We start from the raw sequence: 12,538 nt of genomic DNA, 5'->3' as shown, positions 1-12,538 counted from the left end.
AGATTAGCCAGAGAGGGAGGAACCAGGACACTGAAAGATTTATATGACATGCTCTGAAAGATGTAGAATTCATACTAAGTAGAGTGTATGTTACTTTATAGGTTACAGGGCAGCAATGAAGAGTTTCAAGGGGGAGAATAACACTCACTTTTTTATTCCAAAATGAAAGAAGACAAAATTGGAAGCAAAGAAGTCAATGTAGGAAGTCAAGATAAGCAGTAAGAATTGTAATTTAGATAGTGAGAGCTGAAAGGAAGAAAGTGTGTATGTTTAAGGATTATTTAACAAGTAAAATGGAAAGGTTTTAATGATTAAAAAGGTATAAAAATGGAGATGAGAGAGAGAGAGAGTGTTCAGGAGAAATTTCAGTTTTCTGGATTGGATAACCTGGGAGATGATTATCTCATTGAATGAACCAAGAAATTTAATGGAAGGAAAAAGTCTCAGGAAATGGAAAGGTAAGTTGATGTATCATTTGCTCACTTGTTCCTAGATCCAGTACCCTTGGCGATTAAAATGTAGTGAAGATTTTTACCGGTAATTAACTAGGTTACTATCAAAATTTTGTAAATACAAATTTTAAAACAAACTAATGATTCAAAACAAATTAAGTCAATACAGAAAAATTATTTTAGTGTTGTGAAATAATCTGGCCTGCGAAGCTAAAACAGAAAGGCTATTTACTTTTAAAAAAGAAGGGTCAGGTGGCAATACTAAATTTCTCAAAGAAAACTCAACCACTGATTGTAATGTCTGTGGCTTTTGGGGAAAACATAACCCCAAATTACAGTGGCTGTGGTTATAAACTATTATGAAGAGCTTTCAACGTCAGAAGCAGTTTAAGTGTCTGTATGCACTGGAGTCCTTTTACAGCACTTTGCTACAACAGCAAAATCAATGGCTCTTCTTTTTGCCCACGTTGGTGTAAATAACAAATGCACTTTCCTTTCTTTAACAAAGCTTTTCAAGGTACACAGAATTAACTTAATATGAAAGTCAAGTAAGTCAAAGTCAAACTTTCTACTTAATATCTCAGAAAAAAATATACAAATCCCTAATCAACACCATGACTTAGGCTTAATTTATGACCAAGGCCAAACAAAACTATTTCTCAAATAAATTCGAAGAAATATGTGCCCCATCCTTAGGTACTGCGTTTTATTTCATAATTTAAAATCTATCTCCTCAGTTAATGACCCTATTTAACACAGAGAAAATCGAGAGATAAAGTATAAAGCAGAAACTGTTTTATTTTCCTTACTTTCTCATGAGTAATTTTAGCTACTCAAGTTGACACTGGTTGTTTTTTGCTTTGCCATGCTCCATCTAGCCTTCCCTAATTACTAGTGTGACTTAATGTCCAAAGATATTAATTACTGCTAATTACAAGGTTTATTTTCAGAATTCTTTTTAATAAAGAAATATTTGAGTGCTGTGGAGTGACCTCTTAGAATTAAAACAAAACAAAACAAAGTGAAAAACAGCTCCCAGGCTTTTCCACATCAATCTCTTCAGTCAGTACCCCAGAGGTTGGCAGTTTTCTGGACAATAGCTCTTTGGGCTCCATGGGTCCCAACTAGCTGCCACAGAGCTAGAGGATACAATGAACTGGACAGGAGATGGGCAGAAGGTGGCGAAGCTGCTGTTTATACTGGTGACCCTAGCTTCCTAGAAATGCAGATGAAGTCCTGACCTCTCTATCTGGAGAACAGAATGATAGGGAAAGCACCAATAACTTGAATGCCTTGACAGTTTCATCTGAACTACAATTGTAGGTGTGAGACTATTTCCACTATTACACCGTTAATCTGAAGAGGCCATATTTTTTCTAGGTAGAAGATGGCCACATTGCACACCAGAATGTCCTATAGAATCCTGTCTTTTTAAACTTATATGGCTTGAAATACCATCTGTATTCTTATCAATTCCAATTTTTGATGTCCAGTACTGACAATCCACCTGAACTCCAGAACCGTATTCAAACTACCTACTCAAAATTTCCTCTATCTAGGATTAAGAACAGGCACCTCTAATTAAATATGAACAAATTAGATTTCTTTTACACCCATGAAACTCAATCCTTCCTCATCATAGCAAATGAAGTCACCACCGGAAATCAATGCCTATCCAATAATTTATTCTGATAGGCATTTATTTTTTTTAAATAGCTTTATAAAAATATTATTTGCACACAAAAAATTTAATCATCATGAATTGTCAAATGTAATCACTGCCACAATTATAATTAAAACATTTCTATCACCTTAATAAATGTCATCCCCTCTCCTCTCAGGCAACAATCTATTTTTTTCAAATTAGTTTGCCTTCTCCAGAATTTCATATAAATAGAATCATGTAGTATGCAATTTTTTTTTTCTGGCTTCTTTTCTAAGTTCATTATCTATACAAGTCCCCTAACATCCTTTCTCAGCTAAATTCATAACCCTGATTATTTTTCTTCACAGCCTATATCAGGATATGGAAGTACGTTCTTTATTAAAAGTTTTTTTAACTTGAATATAAGCTCCATGAGTGCCTAGGGACCTTGTCGATTTTGTTAGATGCTATGTACCAAAATCTTCCAAAAGTGCCAACACATAGTAGATGCTTAATAAACATTATTGACTGAATAAAGAAGTTAAAATAACCCCTTCAAGTTTTTCCTATTGAAGTTATACATTAAATAATCAAAAAGCCGAAGTTGTACTTTATTCTAAGATGAAATCACTGGGGGAAAGAATAGTACAGTGGCAACTTGTAAGACCTCTGAGGTGAGCTGCCTGATTTTGGATCTGGACTGTTTCTCTTCCAAAAAGTTATGGCCCTGAGAATGTTACATAGTATTCCTACACTTTAATTTCTGCTACTGTAAAAATGGGGATAATAATAGTTTCTGCCTCATAAGGTGGTTCTGAGGATTAAATGAGATTAAACATGTAAAACAATTAGAAAGTGCCTGGTACTTAAAAATAAATTAATGATAACCAATATTGTTATAATTATTGCCAAACCTACCACCACCACCACCACCACCACCACCACAACTACTATCTTACTTTTTTCTGAAGCCAAAACTGAAGAACAAATTCCATAAAAATAGCTTTTTTGCTAACAGCTTAAAATATTTGTTTAGAATAAAGCCAAGTAAATCAAACTTGAACATGAACAACTCTTTTCTTATTGATATAAGTGATGATAAACAACATTCTGTCAATTTTTGTAATGTCTAATATCCCAGGTATTTTCCTGAAAAGGATGTTAATTCCAACTCTGAAACTCACAGCCAAAATCCTCAATGGTATGAACAAGTTCAACAGGCAGGATTTCAGATTCCCATCACTAGGAGTGCATGGGTAAAGTGTATTTACAGATACTATTTCTAGGCCTGCAATTTAGTTAATTTGCGGTATTTAATTAACTTCATGGAATTGTGACTAAGCAATCTGTAATACTTTATTGCTTTTTCTAATTTGCTTTTCTGGGGAATTAATGTGATCGATGAATGATGTCTATAAATAATCTGTAAATTGTTGATGTCCTAAAAAGCCAGTATTAAAATGTTAATCCAGTATCTCCCATCTTGCAGGCTTATAAATTTTCTTCCTATCAAAGGTGTGCCTCTAGAAAAAAATCATACATAGATTAAATTTAAGAATATAAATATTGTGATTTATTCTATAATACGCATTCTCTTTAAGATAATCAACCGACCAAACTTCTCATATACCTATCTATTTGTTGTAATATTAAATATTTCTGATAACCCATATGGATATTATATCAGGTAGAAATTTATCAACAATAAGATTGAGGATCATTGTGCAGAAAACAAAATTAGTGGTTTCCTAAAGATGGGAGATTCATAAAAATTTGTGCTCAGTTTTTTTTTTCTTCTGAATACTATCAGCAAAAGGCATTAGTCAAGGAATAAAGACAAGCTTGACTAAACTTTACACACTGACATGCCCAGAAGCCGTGCCCCTGTTTTAGGCATATCAGTCACAGGTAGGAAAGCTGGAGTGTGTGTGAGAAGAGTAGAAAGGGAGCAAATGTTCCTGCTGGTGAAAGACTTCACGTCCAGTTGGGCATGGCATTCTGCTACCTTAACAGTAACTAATTTGGGTAAGGTAAGGTTTTTACCATCAATGTTGAATCTAAAAGAATTTGGTATGTGAAAGACATATCAAGTTGCAGCCCTCATGTACGAAAAGTTTGAAAAAAAAAACAGAACCCTAAACATGAGCTAGGTATTAGACAGGATTTTAAAGACCTTGGCCACATGCAGCTATCTCATTAAGGCATGCTCAAGTAAGTCTTTAACTCATTAAAAGCACTTATTAACTTATTAAAAGCACTGCCTTTTCAAAGTTGAAGCCCAAACCATCTGCATTTATTGCCAAGAAATATTGTCATTAAAATTTAAAACTAATAAAAAAAATCTGCTAAATGTTCACCATTCATCTATGTCAGCCACAAGACAACTCCTCTCTTTCTGTTCTTTCTCTCTTCCTCTCCCCCTCTTTTTTCTCCCACTCTCACCCAAAATATATAACCAGTTGTAGGAAAACAAACAAAATGTACTTATTCGTGGTATGACTGGATTATCTTCACAGTGTTCTGAAACTATAGAGAACAAATTTTACAGTATATCATATATTGTAGTGTGTTTTATAGACAAGAATGCTTCAACAAGTTGGAAGAGAGTATTCTTTACGATACACATTTGTCAGCCTGGGTGATAACTATGTGCTGATTTACTCATGCTACCTTGCCCGATGAATGGTGACTAATAGCCCACATCCATGTGAGGGTCAAAGTGAGGTATGTGATCATAAAATCAGTTTAAGCAAACTCTCTCAAATCACGACTTAAAGAACAAACTTGACCTTACTGGTATGGAATTCCAGGCAATTGAACTGACAGGCAATTAGGCATTTTATATAAAATACGGGCTCAATATACATACATATATATATATATATATATATATATATATATATATATATATATATATATATATACACTAACACTAGGTCAAAGAATCATAAAGTAATCATTACTCTAATTAAAAAAGAAATAAAAAAATAAAATCTGTTACTATACTACTGTTACCTTATCAAAATGCTACTTACAGATCTGTTTAATTTTTACAATAAATGAATAACTATGTGTTCTTAAGAATAAACTTGGCCCTCGCTGGTGGCTCAGTAGATAGAGCATCAGCCCGGTGTGTGGAAGTCCTGGGTTCAATCCTGGTCAGGGCACATAGGAGAAGTGATCATCTGCTTCTCTCCCTCTCACTTTCCTTCTCCCCCTTCTTTCTCTCCCTTCCTCCTCTGGCAGCCAGTGGCTCAATTGGTTTGAGTGTAGGCCCAGGGCGCTAAGGATAGCTTGGTTGACTTGAGCATGGACCCCAGACAGGGGATGCCAGGTGGATCCTGGTCAGGGCACATACGGGAGGGAATCTATCACTTTATCTTCCCTCTTCTCACTTAAAAAAAAAAAAAGAATAAAAAGTGATGACTTTTGAAAACATACAACATTTATCCTGGATATCAGAAGCATTGAGTTTTTAGGCTTCAGTAAAATTAATGAGCTGCAATAAAAGAATCTAGGTTGTTTGTTCTCAAAAGATAGGCATTTTAGCTATATTTATAATGTGTAGTTAAATAAACAATGGTAGTAATGTAACACTTGGATCATGTGAAAGAAAAGACTTCTGTGAATGTTGTTGTTATTATTATTTATTGCTTTTTATACTTGTTTAAGGAAAGGTTTTTTTCTGGTAAAATAAAACCATGCAAATTGTTATAAAAAATAAAATTTATGTTTTTATTACTTGTGTAAGAATTACTTGTTTAAAATATTAATACCAAAGGCAAAATAATTACATGTTGATAAGCCCACTAACTTGATTTTTAGTAAGATAAAATGATATTGCATTTTGAAAAAAATAAGAAAAAATATATTCACAGAGAATTAATTTTACTAACCTGACTAATTTTTCTTTGTTCTTGTATAGCTTGTTGAACTGCCTCAGCCACTTTCTCTTGGTCTTTTCCATGCTTAGTCTTCCAGAGTTCCCTTTCTTCAGCATGGGCTTTTTCCAAGTTTTTTCTTTCTTCTTCTATGGCTTTTAAAACTGCATCCTTCATTGCTTCTTTCTCAAGCTTCAAAAACAAAACAAAAAATAATGTTCAAAACAAAATAAATGGAAAGGATGACTGCACAATAATTCTTTGAATAAAACAGACTCAGGTTAACCCAAAAAAACACAAAACTTTGATTCTACAGCATTTAGTTCTGACATTGTTGTTTTAATGCATATTTAATAATGGATGTAAAACAAAACCAATAATTTGTTTCTGTATAAATAATCGACATATTTCCACAGCATGTCTAAACTTCAAAGAAACCAAACTTTAGCTTAAAGTAACAGTTGTTGACTACTTGGTTCAAGAATCTCTTTATACTCTTAAAAATTATTGAAGACTTCAAAGAGCTTTTGTTTATGTTGCTTATACATATTAAGATTTACAATATTAAAAATTTAGACCAAGACAAAATTAAAATATTTATTGAGTTTTTTATTTAAAGCTAATAACATTAAATGCATTGTATATTATCAAACACTGCTTTATATTAAAAAATAACTATATTTTCTAAAATTAAAAAGTAAAAAGAATGTTTATGAAACTACTTAATATCTGACTTAATAGAAGACACCCAGATTCTAATATCTGCCTTTTGTATTAATCTGTAATGATAATTGCTTGAACTATGTTAAAAGGAAAAGCCCAGTCTATCACAGATAAGTACTAGAGAAGAAAGGAATATTTAGTAGCCAGGTTGAGATGATTGTAGATATTCTTGATGATTCCACACCAAAACATAATAAGAAGTAGTTCTGAAAATTAGTTTCAATAAGGAAAATCAAATCACGTTGGCCCTGGCCAGTTGGCTCAGCGACAGAGCATTGGCCTGGCATGTGAAAGTCCCAGTTCAGTTCCCGATCAGGGCACACAGGAGAGGTGACCTGTGTCTGATTCTCTTCCCTTCCCCCCATCTTCCTCACTCTCTCTTCCCCTCCTGTAGCAATGACTCAAATGGTTCAAGCAAAGTTGGCCCCAGGTGCTGAGGATAGCTCCATGGCCTCAGCCTCAGGAACTAAAATAGCTTGGTTGCCAAGCAACGGAGCTGCAGCCCAGCTAGGCAGAGCATCGCCTGGTAGGGGCTTGCTGGGTGAATCCTGGTTGGGGTGCATGCGGGAGTCTGTCTCTGCCTCTCACTTAATAAACAAACAAACAAACAAAATAACAAAAAAAGACAATCATGTCAATGAAGTTTTTGTACTCTTATATTACAATCTTTTCTTGTACTCTGAATGAATCTTTTATCTATGCATGATTTTTAAAATATTTCTTACTTGGAATACATTGAATCAATGAGTTATGCGTCTCTTACAGATATTGATAAATTTCATTACATCACAACAAAAAAGTCACATTTCTTAATACCACCATCAATTTCATCAGAAAAGTTTTAAGTATCAGAAAGCAGATACAAATTTTATAAAATTCCAATTTTTGCTTTAAAGCTCGAATTTTATCATTAGCAACAAAGACTGTCAGTTTTTCCTTAATGTGCTGGGCTCACTCCACTTATTTTGAGAAAATGTCTGCCAAATATTAAAGTCTGTGTAATCCTAGTAAAATGGTGTTCCATAAAAAAGTATCTACACTTCAGCTGCAATTCAAAAACACACAAGAATTTTCCTTAAGCAAACCATTCTACTTTGGCGGTAAAGTCCATGGACTTTCCACCCCTAATTCCTAGAGTTACTACTTTTTCTATTGCTTCCAGTTCACAATCTATTTGACAATAGTTATGCAAGTTGACAATAACCACTTTCTGAACTTTTATTGTACTCCACCATTCTTCTCTTAAACTACTCTTACTATGTTCACCAATACTTTTTATGTTTTTTAATTCAAGTGATATTTTTTGTTGTTTTAATACTTATTTTTGTTGACCTCAAAACACCATTCTATATAGTTGCTTCTGTTTCCCTGCAGCCCTCTCTTTTCTAGGTTTGCATGACAGAATGCAGCTTATATTTCTTCTATTAATCTGGCTGAGATTTTTCGGCTCTTGTAACTTCTTCCTTTCTCTGGATTTTAAATTTGTTTTTTCAGGGCTCCAATCTTGGACCACCCTTCACTTTACACTCTCCCGTGAGGTGATTATACATGCCAATAATTTCCATAGCTCCATTACCATCTATCTACTGAAAAAAAAAAGCCATTATTAGCATCTTAAGTCATTCCTTTCTCCTGAGTTTCAAACATAAAGTAGATTGAGTGATCTACTTGACTTTGTCTCCTGCATTTATCACAGGCATCTCTGTATCAAAGAAATAGTATTATTTTCCATGTTTCTGTTGAATCCACAGTCAGAGAGTTCACACTTGGTCACTTCTTATGTCATCCAGACCGAACATCCCATCTTCTAACTATTTCTAGAATTTGTTTATTTATTTCCTTTCCAAGCTACTACTGCTAGTCTATTTCTGCCATTCACTATATCTTGCCCTGATGTAGGTAAGACTTCTGATGTACTCAGTTAATTCTTTCTCTGCCTCTAGCCTTTGTTGCCTCCATTTCCAAAAGCTAATGTTAATTACCATTAAGTCACACCAATATTCAGAAGTATCAATGTGTTTAGTCTTACTTATCGAATAAAATTCAAACATAATTTAGAATACAAGCCATCCTTCAAGAGTCATTTCACAAGTAATTTATTGTTAAAAACTTCTATGACATGGAAATACTAACTATACACTCATAATAATTTAATACATTGCTCCTTGCCTTCTTGGTTATATAAATAATACTTTTCCTACTTAACTGTAACTTCTTTAAGAGAGAAAATCATAGTCGCTCTTGAACTTCCACCCTGGAAGTTATTTAAGACTTTCAATATTATAAATTTAAATCCAAACCTCAAGTTAGTACAAAACATGTGTCTGCTGGTATATATCTATTTAATATCTATGAATCATTACACAGATGAGCTATTTCAAAGTCAGCTTTAAAAATCACATATGCTGATCAATAATTACACATACACACATTTATGTAAACATATACACATAAATATACACGTGCATGTGCACACTCACACATATTAATTGTATAATACCCATCAGATACCGAGTGGAAATTAGTCTTTTTAAAAAATCTTTTAACAATTTATTAACCTAAATGATAAGCATTTCAACATCATCATAATCTCGTATAATGTGAATTTAGTAAGAATACTAACAGTAGTATCCTAAAAGTTTAAGGGGAAAAGTAAAAAAAACAACATTCTTTTTGTTTCTGTGCAATAAAATATTTTATAAGAGTAGATGGTTGTATCATTAATGAATTTAGATTTTTAACTCCACTTAGAAAAAAACCTATTATTACAGATGGTTTATACTGGGCAAATAAGTGATAAATACAATTTTCATATGAGACCAAAGATATTCAACTTAGGCTTTGAGGTGGAGGTAAACCTGGCAAACAGAACAAATAAAAATTACTGGGATTAAACAACACACTAAGTTTTCAGGTGGAAATACCTTTGCAGCAGACAGTAATGTTTCCTTATTTCTTTGCCTTTCTTCTTCCAAACATTTTTCCAATATTTCCTGTAAATGATCAGACAGACACTAAATGTATTATCTGAAGTAACAGGACACATGCTTTCCACACTCTGAGCAAGCTCCAAGTATATTACCTTCTGTTCTTGAGATTGCTGAATGAAAGCTTCCTTTATTTTTTCTTTTAACAGGTCTTTCTCTGTATCTAGCATTTCAAGGAGCCTCTGATGCTACAAAGAAAATATAAATGGATTGTGATTACATGCTGAGGCCTATAATCTATCAACAAGAACAATAGCTAATGAAATTTATTTGCCTGATAACATTGGCTTTTATCTCAAATTCAAAAAATGATTCTATGAAAACAATCAATATTATGGGATAGCTAATGTTAAAGTACACAGTGCAAATATAAATATTTATGTTTATTCCAATGTATAGTTAAAAAAACACACAGAAACATCAGCCAGGTAGTATGAATTAGGCACTTGGATTTTGAATGGAGTTTTCTAAGAAAATTTTACTTTTGTAGCTGCACTATATTCAATATTCATGAGCCAGATGTTCAGAACTTGTTTTGAGCAGTTTTCTTATGGAGAAACACAATGAAAATACTATATATACTCTTATTCACAAAGATTTCTCTTTCAGTTACAAAGAAAAAATAAGATACTTTCTCAGATTTAGAATGCTATTTATATAGAAGCCTCCTTTAAATATAAAGTTATTCTAATATCCAGTATTTAAAAACAGCTCTATGTCTTTCACAGTTGTTCTGACTTAAATCTTCTTTAGAGAGGTGGTCTACAATAAGTGATTAAAATAGTCATGTCTAGTTAAGATAATCTATTATTCCTAGTTTTGTTAACTTTTTATCTTTGTCAAGAAAAATCACAAGAAAGATGTGGTTTTTTTTAGAAAACAAATCCAAAATGTGAGGCAAATCATGAAACAATTATGAGAAATTGTTGGTACTATATGAATTTGTGGAAGGCAGCTAACAAAGCAGCAGACTTACTATATAATATATAATAATAACACAGACTTTAATTCTGTTTTCTAGGAAAGTCTAGAGGCATGCAAAATTTCATAGAACCAGAAACAATACCTAATCTTATTTAAAACACACATGAGAAAAAAATGTGTTATATGAAGCAAATAAATGACTTAAAAATGATTAATATAATTCTCATATGAGGCCAAAAATATTTAATTTAGATTTTGAGGCAGAGGTAAACATAAAAATAGAACAAATAAAATTAGAATTAACTACAGAATAGATTTCAGTCATTAATAATTTTGAAAATGATTTCTTCATAAAAAGAGCTGTATGTTAGTAAGTCACACTAGTAGAAATCATTAATTACTCTAGTCCTAATATTTCTAGTAGTCCAACAAGAGCTAGTCAGAGGGGACATTAGCTAAATTGACAATGCAATCAATGTTCAGAAAATTAATTTCTGAAGATTATTTCTTAATTCGGACAGTTTACTACTCAAGAAGATTATTTTTGAGCTTTCTTGTACAAGAATAAACCCCAAATTAACAGTTAAAAAAAGCATACTACATAAAATAGACCCTACATGAAACAATGTACTTGAGAAAATATAATTAGGTTATTGCTTTTTTATACTTACAGATAATAATAGTGGACATATTTTGAGCACTTTAAAAGTTTCAAGCACTGTTAATAGTGCTTTACATGCAATTGTACCACATTAAACCCACACAACAAACTTGCTAAGATAGGCAATATTCTTCCTCATTTTCAGGTGAGTGATCTGAGAAATAAAGAGGCTACGTAACTGCCAGGTCTCTCGTAAAGCACTTCATCATAATACCTGTACACATTATCACCTGCAGTAATTACCTAATAGCTAAAAAACAGTCCCAGTATTTCCTAGTTATTACATAGTAGTAACTAAAGTTACTTAATACAAGTAGTAGGTCAGGTAAAGTCCCACTTCTATTTGGCTTTAAATAACTGACTGATGCTTCCAGTTTTGTTCTTATCAGAATACTACTAAAATAATTTCATGAACAAATATCAATTTATATTGAGAGATCATTCAAATAATATGAATGGACCTTGATAACACTATACTGAGTGAAATAAGTAAATCAGAAAAATCTAAGAATTATATGATTCTCCATACATAGGTGGGACATAAAAATGAGACTCAGAGACATGGACAAGAGTGTGATGGTAAGGAGGGGGAGGAAGGAGAGGGAGGGGGTGGAGGGAGGGGAGGGGCACAAAGAAACCAGATAGAAGGTGACAGAAGACAATTTGACCTTGGGTGAGGGGTATGCAACATAATCAAATGTCAAAATAATCTGGAGATATTTTCTCTGAAAATATGTACCCTGATTTATCAATGTCACCACATTAAAATTAGTAAAAAAAAAAAAAAGCTTCGCAAATGATGCTGAATGGCATGGGAAGAGTGTGTCTTAAAATTAAACACAGTTAATTTGTAATAATTCACTAATAGCTTATCAAAATCCATATAAAGTTTAGTAAAATAAACTGTTTTTATAAAAGTCTGTGGAAAATGTAAAGAAATGACAATCATCCTGAGTTCCTTTACCCAAAGAAAATCACTGATAACATTTAGGCACCTGTCCTTCTGAAGAGCTCTTTGTGTATTTAAATATGTAGATGCATGTTTATAAATGCTCTTCTGTAATCTTGCACTCAACAATGGTAGTCACTTATTTCTATACAAAGTATAACTGTGTTATTTTTTATTAAATTATATGTTTCACCATTGTCTTATCTCTGCACATTTATGTTGTTTGTAATATCTTACTTTTTAAAAATCTTAAGTTTTGTACATGTATCTTTATGAACTTAATGAATTATAGTCTTATGAAAAATTCCTGGGAGTG

At 32.7% G+C, this 12,538-nt stretch overlaps 1 protein-coding gene across 3 annotated transcripts in view; it reads right to left on the bottom strand.

The window, feature by feature from the left end:
- Positions 1 to 12,538, bottom strand: part of CCDC91 (coiled-coil domain containing 91) — a 380,006-nt gene that overhangs the window by 84,451 nt on the left and 283,017 nt on the right. For all 3 annotated transcript variants that reach the window (XM_066368875.1, XM_066368874.1, XM_066368876.1), the window contains 3 exons: positions 9,784 to 9,876; positions 9,626 to 9,694; positions 5,994 to 6,170 (listed from right to left, as the gene is read on the bottom strand). In XM_066368875.1, coding sequence (XP_066224972.1) covers positions 5,994 to 6,170; positions 9,626 to 9,694; positions 9,784 to 9,876 — 339 coding nt within the window. The remainder of the gene's footprint in view (positions 1 to 5,993; positions 6,171 to 9,625; positions 9,695 to 9,783; positions 9,877 to 12,538) is intronic.

Source organism: Saccopteryx leptura, chromosome 2, assembly GCF_036850995.1.
Source record: "Saccopteryx leptura isolate mSacLep1 chromosome 2, mSacLep1_pri_phased_curated, whole genome shotgun sequence".
Classification (NCBI taxonomy): Eukaryota; Metazoa; Chordata; class Mammalia; order Chiroptera; family Emballonuridae; genus Saccopteryx; species Saccopteryx leptura.
The sequence above is the reverse complement of the archived record's forward strand: the minus strand, read 5'-3'. Positions and strand labels throughout refer to the sequence as shown.